The 21,924-nt window shown below is 41.5% G+C and overlaps 3 protein-coding genes across 5 annotated transcripts; 1 reads left to right on the forward strand and 2 right to left on the reverse strand.

The window, feature by feature from the left end:
- Nucleotides 1-3,760: 3,760 nt before the first annotated feature.
- Nucleotides 3,761-9,290, reverse strand: dnajb1b (DnaJ heat shock protein family (Hsp40) member B1b). Of its 2 annotated transcripts, none has more exons than XM_027032757.2 (3): nt 9,213-9,290; nt 5,396-5,967; nt 3,761-5,291 (listed from the first exon to the last, which is right to left on the reverse strand). In XM_027032757.2, exons 2-3 carry the CDS (start codon nt 5,888-5,890, stop codon nt 5,058-5,060), a joined length of 729 nt encoding a protein of 242 aa, XP_026888558.2. In that variant the 5' UTR covers nt 5,891-5,967; nt 9,213-9,290; the 3' UTR covers nt 3,761-5,057. The 2 variants fall into 2 exon arrangements, with proteins under 2 accessions (XP_026888558.2, XP_026888557.2); XM_027032756.2 differs by lacking the exon at nt 9,213-9,290 and adding an exon at nt 6,810-7,264.
- tecrb (trans-2,3-enoyl-CoA reductase b) lies at nt 7,725-20,126 on the forward strand. 2 transcript variants are annotated; one of them, XM_027032755.2, is made up of 12 exons: nt 7,725-7,894; nt 10,540-10,590; nt 13,958-14,009; nt 14,185-14,229; nt 14,548-14,651; nt 15,527-15,642; nt 15,892-15,997; nt 16,509-16,581; nt 16,998-17,041; nt 17,591-17,648; nt 18,008-18,096; nt 19,094-20,126. In XM_027032755.2, the coding sequence occupies exons 1-12, from the start codon at nt 7,880-7,882 to the stop codon at nt 19,265-19,267; spliced, it is 927 nt and encodes a 308-aa protein (XP_026888556.1). In that variant the 5' UTR covers nt 7,725-7,879; the 3' UTR covers nt 19,268-20,126. The 2 variants fall into 2 exon arrangements, with proteins under 2 accessions (XP_026888556.1, XP_026888555.1); XM_027032754.2 differs by lacking the exon at nt 7,725-7,894 and having other exon boundaries at nt 10,281-10,590.
- A 441-nt stretch (nt 20,127-20,567) lies between these two features.
- On the reverse strand, nt 20,568-21,898 carry ndufb7 (NADH:ubiquinone oxidoreductase subunit B7). The gene is made up of 3 exons (XM_027032759.2): nt 21,603-21,898; nt 21,026-21,194; nt 20,568-20,747 (listed from the first exon to the last, which is right to left on the reverse strand). Exons 1-3 carry the CDS (start codon nt 21,712-21,714, stop codon nt 20,666-20,668), a joined length of 363 nt encoding a protein of 120 aa, XP_026888560.1. The 5' UTR covers nt 21,715-21,898; the 3' UTR covers nt 20,568-20,665.
- Nucleotides 21,899-21,924: the final 26 nt, after the last annotated feature.

Consider the following 21,924-nt stretch of genomic DNA (forward strand, 5'->3'; position numbering starts at 1 on the left):
CCTGACGATCTTGCACACAAAGAGAGAGGAGCTCACTTTACACCTCAGTTGGAGGTTGGAGGTTTTGAACAGCCTGGGATTGAACAGGTTCAAGCAAGGCCCTTAACCTTAGTGTTTCACCAACATCTCTTTGGTAACATTAAACAAACAGTTACATAAGTATGAAAGCTGCTTTATTGCTACAGTCCCTGTAGTCATGTTTCTGTTGTCTGGAGGTCTTGTACACTGTAATGTATAAAGTGATCAAGCTTTCTACATCTTGATATGGTCTGGTGTATTGTTTGAGACAGAAGTAAATATGCTCTGCAGAGAAGTAGTTAAATGCTAGCTCATGTCTCTCATTGCTGAGTTTAAAGTAGTGAGTTAATAAAAAGAGTGTTTACAGGGAAGAGAGTTTTAATATTGAATTAGACATATTAATAACATAAAACATAAGGGAGTATAGAGATTCTGTGTCCTTTCAGAATGATTTGTGTACAGAGTGGAGGCCTCTGCAGGCTTCTGCAAAGCATTCTGGGTAGGCTTCCACTGACCTCAGTGTAAGATTTATTCTCTCTCAATAGGCTCAGGACCATATTGAAAATCAGTCTTCTTTAGGACAAGGTTAAAAGAAGTATTCTCTTAGAATGTGGTGGTAACGAGTTCCAACTGGTTTGGTTATTGAATATCACTTTGCATATATTTGCCTAATGGTTGGTTTGGATATAATGGTGACGGATGAAAAACACTAATATGTAAAAGAAGGAGGAGTGAATACATAATGACTTCTGTATAAAAACATGGGTCCTTTGAGTGATTGTTACACATTCTCCAGAGGGTGCCTCAATAATGCTTGTTAATTAACCTGCAATAAAGGACGGGACCAGCTATTCTCTTCTACTAATTCTGAAGTCTGCATCTTTATTTTATATTTGAATGGTTAACTTTAGAACTAGCTGGTTGGGGATTTAGGAATGACAGTAGTTACAGAGTTTACAGTAGTTACAGAGTTTACAGTAGTTGGTCCTGTCAGAATATCCTAAGCAAGCAGTTGACAATTTGACAAAGGAAATATAGTTCAACCAATACTAGGAAGCCAGAGGACTGTTAGAACTAAAGCTCCAGTAATTTGGCAGGAGCCATATAATGATTTAGTTAGGCGGTTGTTTTCCTATTTGTTTGTTTTTACTTCAGGATAAGCTGCTGTGGCCTTTGTGAGCTACAGGAACATGTCGAACATGCTGAACCACAGCTGCTCCAACACAACAAACAAAACAGTGAAGACTATGGTGTGTACTGTGCCATTGGCTACACTCCAGCTCAGCAAACCAGTCTACTTCACCCTGAAACACAATGACTGGAGTGCTGTTCATGTGTGAGTATAACATGCATGTCCTGTTATATTACGTTTGAGTAAAAATGAAAAACAATCAAAAGTATTTCTATTTTTTGTTTGCATTTTATCAGGTTTTTTAAATCCAAGCATTATAGATGTATTATTTTACTTTGTCTTCCTGTTTGGGTGGGAACAATAGTTTAGTTCCTCTCTCACTATGCATAGTAGGTAATACGGTGGTAAATGTTATACATTTCAGACTAAATATATTAAAACATGTTTTTGTATTAGTGTACAACAGTGCTAACGGTACTAAAAGGTCAACTTATGAGTTAACGTGCTAATTACAAAGGATTTTTCCATAAAATTAAAAATTGCTAAAACTGTTTTTAAAATATCAGGATTATCAACAAAGCATTAATGAAACAATAAAGTATCATCCCACTGTATGATAAAAATCACCTTAAATGATTCTTGAATGATTACTTAATTATCCACCTTTCTTTCTAAACTGCTCTCATTTTTGCTTTGGTTGGAGGTTCACCCTGATGTGTAGAATGGAGATTGGATGACAGTTGGACCATCAATCCCTTCAACAGCAGATGCACTGTGTGCTCCTATTTTTACCCAGGAACCTTCGTTCTCATCATGCAAACCAGTAATTCATCACAGATAAGAGTCTGGGTGGGTTAGTCCGTTATGCTTAGGTTATGTAGCAAGGAAAGGTACACTTAGGATAAGATAGAGATATACATAGGATTTAAAAAAAACTGAGTTCTAATGAGCTGTAAATCATGTTGATTAGATGAGGGGCAAAGTTTTGTAAGGTGAGAGAGGTGTTGTGCAAGCCAACAGACTTTGTAACCTTGGTTTGGACAGCGCACACATCTCTGAGCTCCGTAAAAGCAAACAGTGTATTAAAGTGTCTTAGGACCACTGTGTAGGTGAGTTTCAAAGTCCTGCCATTTCCTTCACAAAGCTTCCTTGCTAGTTACAGTTCCCCACACACCTGCGCTTAGAATCTTGATTGACTGGATTGCTAAGTTACATAGTAAAAACAGCTGCTGTATATTATTTGTCCATTATGCCTGACTGCATGTATTAACTGCATCATTATAAACTAAGTCTGTCTTTTTTTCTCCTCAGTTTCTTTCAGTTAAGTCATTGTCCCTCCACCTCATCCAATCAGGGTTAACTGGGGTTAGGGTTAGCTAGAGTTAAGGGTAGGATTAGTTAGTGTTGGGGTTAGCTAGGGTTAGGGTTAGTTAGGCTTAGTGTTAACTAGGGTTACAGTTAAGGTTAGCTATAGTTAGGGTTGAGGGGAATGGACCATAAGAAGCAGTGCTGTGAACATGTCATAGATGCACAAACTGTACCACGGGTTACACAACAGTAGCAACGGTGCCCATAATATTCTTGGATTTTTTCCCCCATCTGGAGTTAAATTAAACATGCCAAGGAAATTTGCTTAAGGATGCTAATGGTTGAACTCAATTATCTCCTTCTCTCTCTGTGCAGTGTTGTATTTATCACTTTTAATTGGATGTTTGCTGAGTCTGTGCTCCTCTTCATCTCTCTAACGATCAAACTTTGGATCAAAGCAGAATAGGTACTTTCCTGGAAATGCCAGCTTGTGTTTGGTTGATTGAAAACTATTCTACTGGTCATGTTTGGCATGTCTGCTGACCCAGCGCCTAGCAGTTATGGTGGTGAAGACTGTAGTCTGTAAAGAAAGGAGTTTTACTGGGAAGGGGTGGAGTCAATTTGATTCCTGTTATCAGGACTACTATTATCTCAGACTACAACCCAAGGATAGGGTTTCATCAGACTTGGATGCCAATTGCTTCTACGTGGAGTTTTTAACTTATAGCCAAGCAGAAGGAGCACACTGTTTTTAATGATCTCAAAACATTCAATCAGTCGACTAGGTGTGCAGCTCCTGGCACAGCCTAATAATAAATTTGTTTTCTGTAATGATGCTCCAGTTGCTTGTACTCCCAGCCAGAAAATTGTAACGGTCATCAGAATAAATGGCTGACTGAAGCCTGAAGTCATTCAAACTATTTGTGTTGATGTTTGATGATCTGAATTAGAAGAGTCAGGAGTTCTTGTCTTACCCCTTAATTTTCTTTTTGCTCTTACAGAAGTTCAGGGCAACACTACCCACTACCCCCTCCCCAGCTGAGGTCAGAATACAGTGGACACTTGCCAGTTGCTTGCCAGGTATTATATAGTTTATACAGAAATTAATAAATTCCCCCCCAAAAAATCAAATCAGAATACTAACAAAAAAGGTGCGTTATAAAAAGGGTCCATGTGCAGAAATGTATAAAAGTGCAATTCCTCGCCATACTTGTGCACTGTTCCATCCAAGGCAGGTTTATAATTTTTTTTCCTCTGAAAGTGAATAAACCTTCCTGAAAAACAGCAAATAAAGTCATACCATACTCTTATCTGTCCACTTTAATTTCCATCAAAACACTTTTGCTGCAATAAGCTTTAAACAATATAAGCTTATGGCCACAGGCACAAAGCAGACACATACTCAATTAGATGGCATCTGGAGTTACAATAAACCCAGGCTAGACTATCTTTATCCAACAATCCTAAAGCAGCAGTTTCCAACGCAATTCCATCTTAAAATTAAATATTAACCCATAGAATATTCCATAACTAAATAAACAATATTATTACTTAACCATGACCCTGTATACTTACATTTAAAGGAATTTTTTTTAAAGTGTGTGTGTATATATAAAAATAAATCACACAATTTCTGCATGTACTATTGCCTATTGTATGGCATGTTTATATGACTGCTGCCTAATCGCAGGTGCTGAAACATATCCATTATTTCTCCTCAGAGATTAAAGTAATCAGATAACTTATTTACCACTTATTTCTGTGGGTGTTTTTCTTGAGCTTCACTCATTGAGGAGCCTTGAGCTAAAATGTAGATCATATGAACAACTGCTATCAACAACACTTAAGCTACCACCATCCCACCACTTTATGGACCAAGCAAGGACACCCCCCCATTCTACCACCTGTAAGTATAACTGTACCCCATTCATATGCATATCATTCAATCACTTTTACTGACAGAATTCAAAAGGTTTAAAAGTAGAAAAGATTGAACTAAACATGATCAATCTTTGGTCAAATGTTAATTAATACTACAATCTAATTAATGTAGCATTACTACAATCCAATACAATTCTGGTGGTCAGTGTAGCACAAAGGCAGGGAACCATTTCTTATCCTTTACTGTACACTGGGACAGAGATGGGGAAAATAGAGGAAAAAAAGAAAGAAAACTAAACCCAAAATAAATAGAACCACCAAAAACACAAGGCAAGCTCACATTTCAAACAGTGCATACACAAAAAAGAAGGAAAAAAAAGCAAAATAAAAAGAAAGGGTTGTGTGTTAACCGTGGAGCTAGTGTTTCCTTTCAACCAGTCAACTACAGTTAATGTAGTTTTTAGTGTCCCGGAAACTGCGTTCACACACATGAAAAGCCACCCTCCAAAGAATCTGAGGAAGGAATGCACAGCTGGAGGGGGCTTCTGGACAGGAGGGGGTCCAGCCTGGCAGCATCTCTTTACAGAGAAAACTCACTGGCTGCCACAGACTTTCAGCTCAGAGTTCCAAGTCAGGTTAGGAACAAACACAGGTGTGAAACCTCACCCCAACACTGTCTGTAAGCATAGGGCACTTCCTTGACCATCCCAGCAGCAGTTCAGGATGAGGGCAGTACTTGAGCAATGGTGTCCCTGGCATTTTGGCTTAGCCTCTCAGGGAACTTTACTTCAAACTCTACTATGATGTCACCGCGGCGATCCGGGGTTTTAGGTAAGGGGAGCCCCTCCCCTGTAAATCGTCTCTTCATGCCTGGCCGAATAATGTCCTGTATGGGCAAAGTGAGGGTACGACCATCTAACGTAGGGGTCTTTACTGTGCAACCACAGAGAGCCTGAAAGAGCAAAAGAAACAATAAATAAATAAAGCCAAAATCACATGCACAAAATCCTAAGCAAAAAGGTCCAAGGGTCAACCTGTGCTGCAGGTGCAACCTACCTCTTTGAGCGACACTCTGGCTGGGTAAATGATGTCAGAGCCATCCCGCCTGAACAATGGGTGTGGTTTGTCTCTCACCACAAACACTATGTCAGCAGGGATGTTAGTGGGCGTCTCGTCACCCTCTCTTGGGAAGGTGACCTTGGTGCCCTCCTTCCAACCCTTCTTCACCTCCACTGTGAGGATCTTGTCCTCAGACCGCGTCGTCCTGCCATCTGGATTCAGACGCTTGCGAGAGATCTTCATCTTCTTGGTGCAGCCGGAAAACACCTCTTCCAGGCTGACCCTGAGGTCATGGGTCACCGGTGGGTCCTGCTTCTTTTCCATTCGCCCACCATGGCCTCCATGCATGCCGAAAGGCCGCCCTCGGCCCAGTCCGCCCATGCCAAAGTTAAGAAAGGGGTCGTCCACATCCATGTCCTCATTTGCACCACCGCCAACACGGCCGAAGAAGTGCTCGAAGGGGTCCCGGCCCCCGAAGAATTCCGCAAACATGGCGTGAGGGTCCCCCTGGAATGTGTATGTGAAGCCAGGGCCATTTGCACTACCTCCACCTGCACCACCTTTCAGGCCTGCAGAGGTCAATGACAGTTTGAGAGGATTTTTAGCCGTTGCCAGTAGACTTATGAAGTTAACACCAAGCACTTTAAATCCACACAAGGGTCATAACGTGCTACGTTCAAGCCCTTTTATAATATAAGGCATTACGTAACAATTCTTTATAACGCATGCTTGTCTTTTTCTCCTAGTTGTACAACTTATAAAATATACGATAAAAAATAAAGCAAGATTGTAAAATATCATCTCTGCAAATTCAGGGTACGTGGTTGGAACGTAGCGAACGACTCCGCTAATGGACTTATTGACAGCACTTGACGGCCACTCCCGTTTCGAGTCAGAATCTTCCAGTAAGCAAAGCTTTCCAAAATGCAAATGACGTAACGCTACCTAGGCAATCGGCGCCCTGCTGCGAGCCGCTTCTGTTGTTGTTACTGCTTATCTAACATCTATTTATGGTAATACACAAATTCAATTACATTTCTGAACTATTTAAACCGTCGGAGCCTTAAAGACAACTTCAATGTTTAACCTATCTATATGACGACTGCGACGTTGCATGGTGCTTGCAACAATAGGAAGTCCGGGTAACTAGTTAGCTAACCAAAGTTACCTGGAAAAATGTTTCGCTGGGATGGGTTAGGTTAGCTAGCTAGCCGCCTATGGGACCCAAGTTTCGGGGGTGTCCTGCGACGGACATATCTGTTTCAATAGGAATAGGTCTATTAACCTATTGAGAACTTTCCAAAATAAAAAATAAAATAAATAAATAAATAAAAAAACATGACAAATGTATCAACTGACAAAATAATAAACAGTAGTATTATTGATACTAAAAGTAAGTAGTTATACCTACCATCTTCCCCAAATTTATCATATACGTCTTTCTTTTTGGGATCGCTCAAAACATCATAGGCTTCCGCAATCTCTTTGAATTTTTCTTCGGCGTCCGGCGACTTGTTTTTGTCTGGGTGATATTTTAAAGCTTGTTTACGGTACGCTTTTTTGATCTCGTCGTCGGATGCGCCCTTCTGGATTCCCAAAATACTGTAGTAGTCCTTTCCCATCTTCCTCATTTACGACGTTTTAACCACGAAGTAGTCCGTCCAGAAAGCAGCTATATTTGGCGAAGATAACCTGCCTTTCTTCACGGAAACGTAATTCCAAGCTCGCTAATCCGCCCCATCTCCTCCCCTTTTAAAGCGTTACGGAAAGTTCGAGAATTTTCTAAAAGTATCAAGAACTTTCGCAGCGAGTTTACCGAGTCGAACGTTGCAGCTCTGCCCACTTCCGAAAACGTCACGCGGTTTTTTTTTTTCTCCAAAACGCCCTCGTTAATTGGCCACGAGTATAGCCGTGGAACGCCAGTAATCCCGCCCATGTGAAGTAAAACGAGGGCTATTCTATCACCTTAGCTCCCTTGATAATTAAACGAGTTATTACTTTTAAATATATAGATCACTTAAATGTAACATTTATCAACATCGCACTATTCGTCACCAAATCACGATTTAGTGCAAATCACATTTTAGAATAAAATTACAATAATTGCGAGATTCAAGATCTAGACACTTTAAAAATATCGTTAGATAATCTATTTGAATCATTATTAGATGTTATATCTGAGGTTGTCAATTCTTAGCCCTCCTACTCTAGCCGACTTAACCAATAGCAGAAGCTCAGTGAGATCTCTTGTTTATTTGTCCAATTATCAGTCACCCCGCTGTATCTTGGCGAATCTCAGTTGGTTTAAGGGGACAAAAGGAGCAACCAGTGCAGGGGTTTTTATGAAACAGTCCTGCACGACTTCTGGTTTGGACGTCTAGATGATCAACGCTCATTGGACGGTGTAATTGTCGTGCGTTTACTCCGATTGGAGGTTAGACTAGCAGGGCATCTTGGAAGACAAAGAGTTTAAACTGCAAAATGAAGCATTACGAGGTAAGACAGTTTATCATTTCTCACACTTTCAAACACCAGTACATTTTTTAAACACAGACGTTTGTAGCTCTGCAATAAATAACAAATGTGAACCATTTTGGTTTGCAAGTTGTAAAGTAAATAGATAAAGGGAGATTAAGGAGAATTTGATGCGCTGGTAGGTGCAGTCATTCAAGATCGTGCTTTGACCTAATCGCTCGAGATTGCTCAATAATTGAACAGAACACAGGCCTACATAGTCGTACTAAATCTATAACTCTATACTAAATCTACAGCTATACTTTAAATACCATACTAAATCTACAAAAATACTTTATAAATACTATACGAAATCTATAAATATACTTTGTTGACAATTTCTGGGGTAGGGATGTTGGCAGTTTCATTCATTCCCTAGTGGCGCACCATAACGCAGTATTTTTGTTTTAAACTACATACAAAAACAGTAGCGAGCAGGCCTAACACGTCTCTTATTTAGCTAACCTAGCTAGTGTGGTGCCAAGGATGTAACTATTTTCTTCGTTAGATTATTACTCCCTCATCGTAGTATATGAATCAGATGGTTATGTCGACAGTTATTTACAAATCAAACAATTCATTCATTCTTAAACCACACAATGTCTTCAGTAAGATACATTCATGGTCATTTATAAAATGTGTGTTACGGTCGAATCATTTGGCTACGAAAACCACGCGGGTGTCGTCAGATTCGCGGAAGTTGGGCATTATTTTAAAATGGGTTACGTTCAGCAAATAGCTTATTTTTTAAAAACGTAGTTAGTTAGATGGCTGCGTTTACAGATTCATAACCATGTGGCCCACACATAGCTGGCTACACGATGTGAACGGTATTAATTTAAAATTTAGCTATCTTGCTTTTTAATATTGTGCGTCCACAGAGGGGAGACGAAGAGTCAGAGGGAGAAAAAATAGTTCTGAGGCGTTTCAAATGCAGAGGAGTTTGGCAATACTGTGTGATGAAATCTAACTAGGAGATACTGAAATCTGGACCTCCATTTAAATCAGATGGTTATGTCTGGATTTTGTAACCGCCAGTTAATTGAACGACAAGTGTTGACAACTTTATCATTTCAGATTCGTAGGTCACGGAACGGTGTGAACTCCATATGGTCTGCATCTGGAGGGCTGGGATTTTTAATAGCGCTATGGTAAATCTTACGCAGAAGCAGGACACCGGTGACATCTTAACCATAGGTTTTAACAATAATGCGATGCGAAAAACAGCAACCTTTGTTAAAGTCGTGTCCTGGCCATGTTGTCTAAATAGATAAAGGACAACAGAGAATAAAAAACAGACCTGTTGTCAGGCTGAAAGGAAACTGAAGCGCTCGGGTGAGCCGTTTCCGCTGTCGTTTCTCCACACCCCCCGTGTAAGGTAGATTTTACTGAAGTCCTCTCAAACGTCTTCACACCTTGACTCAAATCCAGCATCTGCCTTTTCAATCAGGGATGTTCTCTTTCCATCCTTCCTCCCCCATCTTGTTTGTGTGCAAGTGGTAAACTGAATCGCAAAGTTATCGTGTCTGGTGCACGTCTTTTCAAGTTATTATTAACTTCCCATCCCATGTGTCTGACAGTATAAGTGTAGACAGAGTGCAAATGCTTCAACCGCAACACCGTTAAAATGGCTGCGTCGTTACGACAGTGGACAACTAACCCTCTGAGTACTATAACTCCATTCTGAGTAGTGTGCTAGGGCTGACCTTATACCCTCTCTGTGGACGAAGCATGTGCAGCCTGTGACCACACCCACCTTCCAGTCGCACATAGCCAATCAACTCCTGAAAGGGGCGGGGCGCACAGCCACATCTACATTTTTAAATGTCCTTCATTTTACTTTGGGTTTGTAGTGTCTTATAGGGACTTTGCAGTTGCTGGACCTTCTGACCAAAACTGATCCCCTTTTGACTGCTCTGTGCGTGTGTGCCTTTGCGTGTGTGTTTTGCCTGTGGGCATGTTATAATTAGTATTAGATGGGTTGATGCGGGAAGGTGGCGTGGAGTGAGCAGGGGTACTTTTCACATCGAGTGTGTATGTGTTTGCTCATGTTTTATAATTTGAGAATACGTATACTGCTTACAGAACTTTGCTTTGCACTTCAGGATATATTATCTTCTAAACTGCAGTAAAGTTTTTGTCTCACTGAGACTAAGGTTCATATTTCCTGAGCCAGGGGGATTGTTTATGGTTTTTAGAGATAACAAAAGTGTGTGCATACGTGTGTGTGTGTGTGTGTGTGTGTGTGTGTGTGTGTGTACACAAATCACTCAAATGCAGAGGAGAGAAAAAGACAAGGGGGTGGAGTCGGGGACAAGACATTTCTGTGGGTGGGGGACATGTGCTAGGGAGTAATTGAAATTTCCACAGCTGACTAGCTAGTTCCCGCCTGGCTCTTGTTTTAGAAGCTGAGGTGCTGTAGCAGGGGAGACGGGGAGTGTGAAACAGAAACCACACAGAAATAAGACACAGAGTAGAGGTAGAGAGGAAACATGGACACTTTGGCCTTAGAGGCCACACAGCCCAAAAAGGCTCCAAACGGGGCAGTGGCCGCCGGACCTGTGCTTCCTGTACCAGCCAAGCGCAAACCTGCCAAGAAGGCTAAGAAAGCTGTGGTCTTTTTTGAGGTGGAGATCCTGGATGCCAAGACCAAGGACAAGCTCTGCTTCCTGGACAAGGTAAGAGGGCCGTGCCCCCTTTTACCCCAAACATTTCTGCTTGCCTTGTAAACTAAGTTTGTTCACTGCCTGTTTCAGTGTTCGTTTACGTGTTTATTCCCTGTCAAGCCTGACCTGCATGACCGGATACATGTTGTTGCCCCGTTTTTCTTGGGAAAGCACCGTGGAGATATACTATTGGCTGGTGCTATCTATAGCCTGTACACTAGCCGCTAGCTTTGAGGAATGTCTGCTCTTTGGTGTATCCTTGCGCGGCGCCGTGCAACAGTAGCCGGCGGAAGCCTCACCATGCTTTCACAATTAGAAAGGATCTGGCACGAGGTGTCTGTGGTGCCGCCAAACATTCTTGTGGGATGGATGGGGTTATCGCACGTCCTCAGAGCCACCCGTGGAATCTCCACTCTGACGTCACTGCCAAATTTGGTCATTACATCACAACAGGAATAGCGATATATTGTGATGTCGGGAGCTTATAGAATAGTATCATGGCTCCAGAATACTGCAGAATTCTAAGCCCCCTGTTCAGTTTGGCTTTATATTTTGCTTTTGAATGATCTTTTCAGCCCAAGGGTGTGCCAGGCCTTATACAGAACTCATAGCTTCTCTGCTGTACATGTCCACTTTTTGCTTGCCATTTCAGAATGCAGGAATGTCTTTCACAGAGCAGACTGTCTGTTTATATTAAAGTGGGGCAGTGGAATTGAACAAGTTATTGTATTTATGACAAAAGCACTTTGAGACACACTTGATAAATATAAAATCAGAACCTGGATTTGCTAGAAATTGGAATTTGTTGTGCAGCGTTTTTCCACACAGTCGCAGTGTTGGCACAGGGTCTTTACAGCTGTAAGAAAGATGATCCAATGATGTACGATCAGTAGGCAGTGTTGGCCCAGACTCTTCACAGCCGTAAGAAAGATTATCTAGTGATGGGATTAGTAGGGGCAAGACACTCCACTATATGTGCGTGCTGTGAGTACACTCGTGTTGAATTCAGTGGTTTACAATAAACGTTTATTAAATGTCATGAGGGGGGGAAAAAACAATTGCTAAAATAAATAAAAGGTGATTATTGCCATAATGGACTGCTCTCTGATCATTTATTGGTATTATGTAATTTTACTGGTGATCTATAATTGTAATGAAAAATGCAGTTGGTCAAGACAAACCTACATGGTGTGCACAATTATTAGGCAAGAGCGTATTTTGACCATATCATAATCTCTATGTATATTTCACAAGTCCAAGCTGTATAAACTTAAATACTTATTGGATTTTAGCATATCAGGTGATGTGTAATGAGGGAGGGTGTGGCCTAAGGAGATCAACACCCTATATCAAGGTGTGCATATGTATTGGGTAGATTCTTTTCCTCAGCCAAAATGGGACAAAAAAAAATTGATTCTGAAAAGTAAAAAATTGTAAAAAGTATTTTAGAGGGATACAGTACTCTCTTAAAATTGCTATGATATTGGGGTAGGATCACAGAACCATCAAACATTTTTTTGCAAATAGTCAACAAGATTGCAAGAACCATGTGTTGAGAAAAAAGATGAGAAGTATCAAATGTGAAGTGACCAGGAGCCCATTATCCTCCAGTGCTGTCATATTCCAAAACTGCCTGGAGTGCCCAGAAGTACAAGGTGTTCAGTACTCAGAGACATGACCAAGGTAAGGAAGGCTAAAACTTGACCACCACTGAACAAGACGCAAGGTGAAATGTCAAGGCTGGGACAAGAAATATCTGAAGACATATATTTTTCAAAGGTTTTATGGACTGATCAGACGAGAGTGAGTCTTGAAAGACCAGATGGATGGGCCCATGATCAGTAACAGGCACAGAGCTCCACTTCGACTAAAATGCCAGCAAGGTGGAGGTGGGGTAGTAAAGATGAGCTAGTTGGACCTTTTTGGGTTGAAGATGGACTCAAAATCAACTCTCAAACCTACTGCCAGTTTTTAAAAGACACTTTCTTCAAGCAGTGGTACAGGAAAAAGTGTGCATCTTTCAAGAAGACCATGATTTTTATGCAGGACAATGCTCCAGTGCATGCGTTGATGTATTCCACTGCATGGCTAGCTAGTAAATGACTTGAAGATGAAAGAATAATGACATGGTCCCCTTCCTCACCTGACCTAAACCCTATTCAGAACTTGTGGGCCATTCTTAAACAGGTGATTTATGGTGAAGGGAAACAGTATCGCTCTCTGAACAGTGTCTGGGAGACTGTGGTTGCTGCTGCACAAAAAGTTGATCGTCAACAGATTAAGAAACTGACAGACTTATGACCGTTATTGAAAAGAGCGGTGACTATATTGGTCATTTTTTAAAATCCTTTATTTTTTTAAAGTCAAATATTTATTTTGTGAATTGAGTTGTTTGTTAATTATCCTCACTTTAACAGTGAGATGGGAAAATTTGTTTTTCATTTAGTGGCATAATTCTGCACACCAATAGTTGCCCAATAATAATGCACATGCAATTATTTTTCTTAGAAAGCCAACGCCTAACTTTTACTTTCTTACGTATTCAGGTTTGAGGTTTATTAACATTTTGGATTGACCAAGAACACTAATAAAATGAATCCTCAAAAATACAACTTGCCTAATGATTGTGCACACAGTGTATTGTAACGCCATATTGTTATTTTCTACCCATTTTTAAAAAACTTTTTTTTTATTGATTGAATATACATTTTCTATAGTCATCATAATTTGCAGATGAGTAGTAATAAAGAAAACTCACTGATGCATGAGGTCCAGGCATTGTATGGGTGGATTTTGAATGTGAAGTTGATGTCATGGTGTGTGTGAAGAGTTTTGGAATCCTCCATTGCTTTCTAGAAAGGGCCAAGCAGTTGACTGAAATTATGCCATAGATTCTTAACATGAGAGGGTTTTTTCCTTATCTAATTTATTTCAATTGAACTAATTCTGTCATGATGGTGTGGTCTGTTCTGATAATGCTTAGTATTAAAAACACCGGGTGTGAATGCGGAACGCAGTAATAATTTACTGATTTTTAATATACAGTAAGGTGTAGTCCACCACCACACACACAACACCCACATGTGCTAATACTTCAGCTCATAGATTGAGAGCGTGAGTGTGACAGTGTGGCTTACTCAGAATGTGAACAAAAAGCCCTGAAAGCTCCTGTATTTCTGGTAAACCCCAGATGGATGTGTAAGACATGCTGCTTCTGAGTGTGTGTGCGCGCGTGTGATGTCAGAGAATGCCAGCTGTTCCAAAACCCCACTGCCTGGGGCCAAGATGAATAGTGGCTAAATTTATTGCTGATTTCACACTGTCACACAGATGGACTGGGTCAATGGCAGAGTGTTTACTTGTGTTGCTTTACTGGCAGGTGGAGCCAAATGCAACCATCGGAGAGATCAAGTCTATGTTTCACAAAAGCCGTGAGTGAAGCCCAAAGATTTAATGGTTTAGTGTGCAGCACCTAAATGCATAGAGGAATGCTCACAAAATTGTCTTGAGCCCTAAAAATCTGGTCACATGCTTAGTAGTAATGTAAAATATGGCTGTTAAGCCTTGTTCCAATGTCAAGTTTGTGTATGTGTTTGTGTGTGTCAGACCCTCAGTGGTATCCTGCACGACAGTCCATTCGTCTCGACCCCAGTGAGTGCTTTCATGAGGCCCAGTATTTCCACTGTGTAGCCTATATTAAACTAGAGGAAGAAATATTAAAAACTAACATTAAAGTATAAAAGTATATCCCTGCTAATTAGATTTTATTTTAGTAATTTAATGAAGGTGCTTAGTGAATTTGATGAACATTGTTACCTTAATCATAATCTTTTTGAAATTCTATGAACTTTTTGTTATATATTATAAAGTTAGCAATATAGATAATTACAGTGACTGAGGTAGATTTGAAAGTGAACGGACTGATTGGAGTGACGATGATGATGATGCATTTTGGGACTTGTGGTGCAGAGGGGAAGTCTCTGAAGGATGAAGATGTGCTGCAACACCTGCCTGTGGGAACAACAGCAACTTTCTACTTCAGAGACCTGGGAGCTCAGATCAGCTGGGTCACGGTAACGCACACGCGCGCACACACACACACACACGCACACGCACACACATCCTTCTACTTTAGAGACCTGGAAGTTGGGTCAGCTGATTCAAGATAAGACTTTATTTATTAATAAATTTATCCACACGCATATTCATCATCCCTCTAAGTAAATTTGTATGAACAGGTAGCACTATATTGATACTCTTTATTGATTCCAAATCTACACAACTATGTTAATACTCTGACAAACAGAATGTTTGTTTGTAATGATTTCTATTTACAAATGCACACATTTGGTTTTGTGTGTGGTGACAGTTGCTTGCAAATGGAGTGTGTGTGTGAGAGAGAGAGAGAGAGAGGGAGCGCCTTTGCATTTGTCTGCCTCGTGCTTGAGCAAGACGGCTCTATCCCAAAGTGGGTGGGGGGATTTATATATAACCTCTGGCAATATGTGAGCACACTTCCACCAATGCATATGCACCGAACAAGCTAAATGAGCGAGGGATAGGGAGGGGGGAGGGAGTGAGTGAGTGAGTAAAAGAGACTGCTCTGTTTTTTGCCTATAGGGAAATGGATGTGCCCTGATTGTGTGGGAGGGAGTTTACAGTTTTGTTGTGTTTTTTGTCCTACTGAAGTTTCTCCCTCCAGTGCAGTTCAGTTCCAACAGTAAGCTACCACTCAGCTCTAAAGTTCACACTTAGTTTTTTTTTTCCTGGATCATATTTGTTAGTGGACAGTAGGCACTAAACTTTGTCCCCGAGTTGGGCTTTTTTCCACCTGCACAACAAAAGCAATTAAGAAAAGTCTTCTCTTGAAAAAAGCAGTTGTCAATTTTGTCTCTGTAAAATTCATATTAGTCTCTCTGTGCCCCCTCCCAACCCCCCGCCCCCCCAGGTGTTCCTGACAGAGTATGCAGGACCTCTGTTAATCTACCTGCTGTTTTATTTCCGTGTGCCGTTCATTTATGCGCCGAAATATGACTTCACTGCCAGCAAGCACTGGGTCGTACAGTGAGTGTCTGCAGGGGCGTCACACTGGCCGAACAGCCACACCGTCATGTTTTCCTCCTCCTCCCTCACCTTGTCCAATGGCCCTGAGTACTAAGTATAAAAATTTGCCTGATTAGATTTTGTAGTATTGTTTTAGACTAAAAATCCTTGAATAATTTCCTTTTAGATCTGTGAGATTAAAACAATGTTAATGGAATTTTTAAAGACTGTTAAAAGGCTGATGGGTAATGTAGTTCTGCTGTGTTGTAGCTTGGCATGTATGTGTCACTCCTTCCACTATGTGAAGAGACTTCTTGAGACGCTGTTTGTGCACCGCTTCTCCCATGGGACGATGCCACTCCGTAACATCTTCAAGGTGACACACACACACACACACACACACACACACACTAACTAATCACATCACATGGTGACATGACATTATGAGGGATTTTTATTGCCCTCAGGATGGCATCTCTAGGACATGTATAGGAAACTCTGTCATTACATGGTTTAGTGTGTTCCTGAGTAAACGTACCTGACTCGGCTCATTAGCATTTAGCTGGGCAGGGCTGTGACCTGATGAATGTAGTTTGATACTTTGTAAAGCAACCATGGCAATAACCTTTGGCCCTGAACAGTATCAAGTAATACATATGTGTACTCTTTAGGTTTATATGTGACTGTAACATTACAGTGGGGTGGTGTGGGGTGGTCATAGAACTGAAAGGGCAGAAACACTTTCTTTTGGTTGCTGATGTTAGGGTAATGGTTTAGTGTATAAAATTCTTATTACCTATAGGTAGTTGGTTAATAATAATAATATTATTATTATTATTATTAACAATATGTATGATACCAAGTTGATACAAGTGTATTTGTTTCAGAATTGCACATATTACTGGGGATTTGCTGCATGGATGGCTTATTACATCAACCACCCTCTCTACACACCACCCAGTGAGTTACTATATCAACCCACTCTACACACCAGTTTCTGCTAACCACACATACGTGCACTTCACCTAGGAACCGCACCCTGCTAACCACACACCTGACTTGCCTACTCACCCCACACGCACCTGCATCTGCACCTGCATCCCATTAAGCACAGACCTCATTTACATACTCACCCCACCCACCTCTGCACTTTAATCATGTGCTGATTGTGCCTGCACAAACCACATGCTCAGGTGGTTCACCCTGACGTCCATCCTGAGCTTGTTTCTTGTTTATCCTATTGAGTCTTCCTATTGAGTCCCACTCCTCATGTGTCAAATCTCTTGCACGGTGCCTGTAGTCTTGTTCTGTAGTGTTGCGGGTATGTGTTACTGGTTCGTATTCTGCCTCACTCTGGCTTTGTGGTCATGTTGCAGCGTACGGAGAGCAGCAGGTGAGAGCAGCTCTGATCATTTTCCTGGTAAGTGCTGACCTTGCGTGAGTATCCGTGTTCATCACACACTATGCCCTTTAGTCCATATTAATCTGTGAAGCATGTGCAGTTTAAGAAAGACACAGAAGCATGTGGTTAAAATATATTCTCCTTGACTCATTCACATGACTGCTATTAAACCATCTAATATTAGTTGGCACATTTCAGACTAGACAGAATGCCTTGTTTAAGTAAAATTACTTGATACATTTGTAATTAAAAAAAAAACTCAGCAGGAAATCATGCTAAGTGCATTTGTTTTGTTTCTGTTTTTTTTTTCTCCCCAAGAGTTTCAATAACCCCACCTCATCCTTTTCATGCAGCATAGTATATGTGTCCTTCACATAGTATGTGTCCTTTACAGGACACTGTGCTTTCTGGCCAACTTAGTATGACATCCTAGTCCTTCTTAAGGGTATTAGATTCTGGTGTTTTTTGCAGTGTGAATGCACTAATTGGTCTGTATTGCAAAGTCTTGACATTACAGCTGAGCATCAAGGCCGATAGAAGGATGAATGCTTTTCTCTGTTTCTGCAGTTCTGCCAGATTGGGAACTTCTCAATCCATATCACTCTGAGAAATCTACGACCACCGGGTAAGACTCCACTCCCCTCCTCTGTAACCGGTTCGGTTCCACCGATCCAGTCCTGTTCTGGTCCTGCCACCTTCACCCCTGATTTCTCCCACTCAGAGCACCATTGAGACTATTAGTCAGGATTATATCTTATATGCATTTATATATCTGCCCCACAAAAGAGGGCAGGATATCTACACAAACAAATAAAAAAATATATATGAAGAAAGAGAGAAGGGGGAATGAGAAGGAGATGGAGAGAGAGGAAAAATTTAATAACCAAATTATAATTATGGTAATTAAGCAACAAACAATATAATAACTGACCTGATAATATATATTGATACTTGTTCGGGTCTCTCTGCTCTCACTTTTCTAAGGCTCCAAGACAAGAAAGATCCCGTACCCGACTAAAAACCCCTTCACCTGGATATTTTTGTTGGTGTCCTGCCCAAACTACACGTATGAGGTATACCATGCTACACTCCCCTGACCCTGACCTCAGTACCCAAAGTGCTTTAAGAAAATAATAAAAACATTATGAGGAAGTCTTGGAATGCAGGCTTTTTTACGGGTATTAGCCAAAGGTCTCCACATCGGCATTTACGTTTCCCCGTTATTGTGAGGACAAATCACCCATAAAGATTTACATGTACGCAAATGTCTTGCAGTTCTGTGCATAGTGTAGTGTTCCCTGTGCCATTAATACCTCACAGTCTCACTCAACGTCCAGCATCCTGGAAACTTCAGACAAAGCCGCTTCCTGCCCCCTGGTGTGTAAGCAGTGAACACACACGGGCATCCACAGAGCAGTGAACACACACACGGTCATTATACGGAGTAGTGAACGCACGCAGTCCCACATCAGTATTTGTCTGAAATCACTGACCATACACGAGGGCCACTGTTCAACAAGAACTTCACCAAGATAAGGAGATCTGAACCACCGTCAGTTCCTGTGATGGCGATCACCATAAAAATCTGATCCTGGATCAGCAGTCAACAGGAGCCCGGTTTTGCTCTTGGCTGCCGGTAGAGGGCAGTGTACTGCCAGAGCAGCTCTTTTAGGCCTGAAGGCCAGGGAGGTTTCCTGAAAACTTTGTACTGATTTTCTGGGGCATTTAATTAGTGGCTGATCTGTGAGGATGTAAGATCTGGGTGACTTTCTAGACACTTACGTTTTAGATGAGTACTTGAGTAGTTTGTGTCTCGTGTGCCAGAAGAACACACCAACATACAATGGCAGAAAATCCTTTGCGTATCAGAAAAACAATTATGACTAATTTCTGTTGGATGTGGAGCTGGAATGGGGCTGGATTGCAAATCTCTTCACAAAGCATACCCAGAAATCTAATCTCATTAAATATAATTTCACTTTGTATAGACCATGTAAAGTTGTTGTGCACTTTAGGACATGACCATTCTGGTGTGTGTGTGTGTGTGTGTGTGTGTGTGTGTGCGCGCAGCTTGGCTCATGGCTGGGCTTTACTCTGATGACACAGTGTCTTCCTGTGGCCTTCTTCACGCTGGTGGGCTTCATCCAGATGACCGTGTGGGCCAAAGGGAAACACCGCAGCTACCTGAAGGAGTTCCGCGACTACCCGCCCCTGCGCTCGCCCATCCTGCCCTTTATTCTGTAGCCTGGCACGTCCTCCCTGCACCACGCGCTTCCTCTTACTCAGTCCATACTCCTCCAGGGCCAGTTCCTGATTTTCCAACCCTCCTTACCTAGGCGCGACAATAAAAGTGTTCGGTGATGAGAAAAAACAGATAGGGTTTGGATTCAAGGATCAGGACTGAGTATAAGGGACTGCGCTCACTGAAATCGCCTGCTTACTTATTTTCTTTCAGAACAGCACAGTTCTGCCAATCTGGACATAATCACACCTGCAGCCTCCTGCTTTCTAAATAGTGAAGATGTACTAGCTGTAAAAAAAAAAAAAAAAAAAAGACGCTGTCTATTGCTCTATTTGTTGTCCCTAGATCTGAATAAATTAGTAGACTGGAGTGTAGAAGGGGTCTAGGCTAAAAGCTGCAGGTGAGATTCTGGACAGGGCCAACCTACTGATCATGTATTCTTATGGCTTTTGAGAACTCTGAATCTAATGACTACTAGAAATCTTACCACAAATGCAGTCATTATTTTAGACTCATTGAGAGCAGTTGTTTTAATTGAATTAAAAAAAAAAATCAGACAGTACTTGGGAGTTTCTTTAAACTTCCCCAACCACCACTGGGGTAAACACTGATTTTCTGTTTTCTAAAACAAGCTAATAATGCAGTGGGGTATTTACCTGAAAAGAAGAGAGTACTAGGCTAATATATACTGATTAAGTGTTCAGAATATGAGCTTTATGGCACAGCACAAAGTGGGAGTGGTGGAGATCCTGTTTTCTAAAAAAGGGGAAAAAAACAATCAAAGCATTCTCTGATACTTTTGTGCCGATGCTGTTTACCAAAACTAATGTTTACATTCTAAATACACACTAAAGGATTCCACTTTGTCGTATGTGTAATGTTTATGTATTTGCAGCTGTTCTGGTTACATACACATACAACAGAGATGCACTAATAATCGTGCATGATGAAACTGAGATTCCTTAAGAGCTAAGGCTGTGTCTGTATGTCATAAGGGAACCATGCCTCCAGGTACTGGGTTATTTGATCATGAACTCAGCCCAGTCCACCTTCAATGTAGTTATTTAGGCACACCATCTCAGCAAAACGGGAGCTGGTAGTGGCCTGCACACTGAGAACTGGCATGGGGAAAAAAAAAGTTACATTAATTACATTACATTAGATGCACATAATGCTCAAGTGCAAACCAACCGAGTCATATGTAAGAGAGTCAGAGTAATGGTCGTTGGACTCTAAGATATGGAAGATGTGGCCGCGTAAGAATCTGATTGTGCAGCACATAAAATTAATCTCGACATGCTGTCGATGGGCTCACAAGATACTCTTTATTGTTGAGAGCTTCTTTATTTACATAAACACAAAGGGCAGAGATGACAAGAGGTGAAGAGGAAGATGGAGGGCTATGCTGCCTGCGCTTCAATCCTCTTCTTCCTCAGGTTGAGCCTTCTCTCTCGCTCATATTCTTTCATCCGCATCACGTAGCTGCAGAGAGCAGGGAACAAGTTCAATGGAACGCAGCAAAGGCCTGTTGGTGTCAGTCCTGCGTTCACTAAACACAAGGCCATGTTGCCCATGGCAAGATCTAGAATACGAGACCAACCACTCAACAGCCTGTTAGCTGTCTGTATCCTATTCAAGTAGTGATTTCTCATTCTCGAGAGATTTCTTATCACAACGTTCAAAGGTAAGCGTAAGATCGCAAACTAAGAACAGACGTCTCCATTATCTGACAGATGTATAACAAGACTACATCTCCTTACTCTTGATGTTCGCAGTAGTCCCACTCGTGTCTCTCGTGCTTGCAGGCCAGGAAGTTGGGGAAGTTGTCCCTCTTGCATTTCATCAGTTTGAGGAGGTGGTGAGCGCAATAGTCGCGCTGTTCCAGGGGCAACATCGCCAGGTTCATCTGCTCCTGACTGGCCACCATTACTAATAAATGGAAGACAACTCTCCGGTTGGTACAAGCTGCAATGTAACTTTGAATCGTTAGCGCTCACTTCTCATAATATAGTGCCCCTATGCCGTGTTCAAAGATGTGTCATTCGCCAGTTTGAGGTAGACAGTTTGAGCATAAAAGAAATCGGCTAGGTAGTTATTTGAACGTTTGGCCTAAATGAGACATGTTGTCATATCTACCTAGGTTAGCATAGCAAGCTAACGTTAGCAAAACGTACAGCTGGCGCCGTCACTAGTGTTAGTAAGGTAACCCAAGGTTAGCTAGCTACGCTAACCTACGTTAGTTAGCTTCTTTGTGGTGCCTGTAATTGTTTGCATTGGCTTTCACTTACTGTAGCTAAATGTAAGTTATTAAATAGCTAAGAGGACTTTGTCACATACCTCTCTCTTTCCTTTCCTTGAAGCCGAAATGCGGGTCGTTTTGGAAAGGCTTCCTGGGGTCTGGCGTCGTGTCCCGTTCGGTAATGTAGCTTCGCACCAGGTGAGCCCCCATGTTGGCGACAGTATATCACTGCTACAAAATTAATGATTCTCCACTTTAGCGTGTGAGTCGACTATTTTTGTTATGTTTGGGTTGTTTTCATAAAGGAAAAAAAACAAAGTAATTCTCTCTACCATTCGGTCACCTCCAGACTTCCAGCTCTACCTACTTCCCATTTATACAGGAAGTAAACATGTCGGTTCGTACGACACGCTACACAGT

This window comes from Electrophorus electricus, chromosome 16 (genome assembly GCF_013358815.1).
Source record: "Electrophorus electricus isolate fEleEle1 chromosome 16, fEleEle1.pri, whole genome shotgun sequence".
Lineage (NCBI taxonomy): Eukaryota > Metazoa > Chordata > Actinopteri > Gymnotiformes > Gymnotidae > Electrophorus > Electrophorus electricus.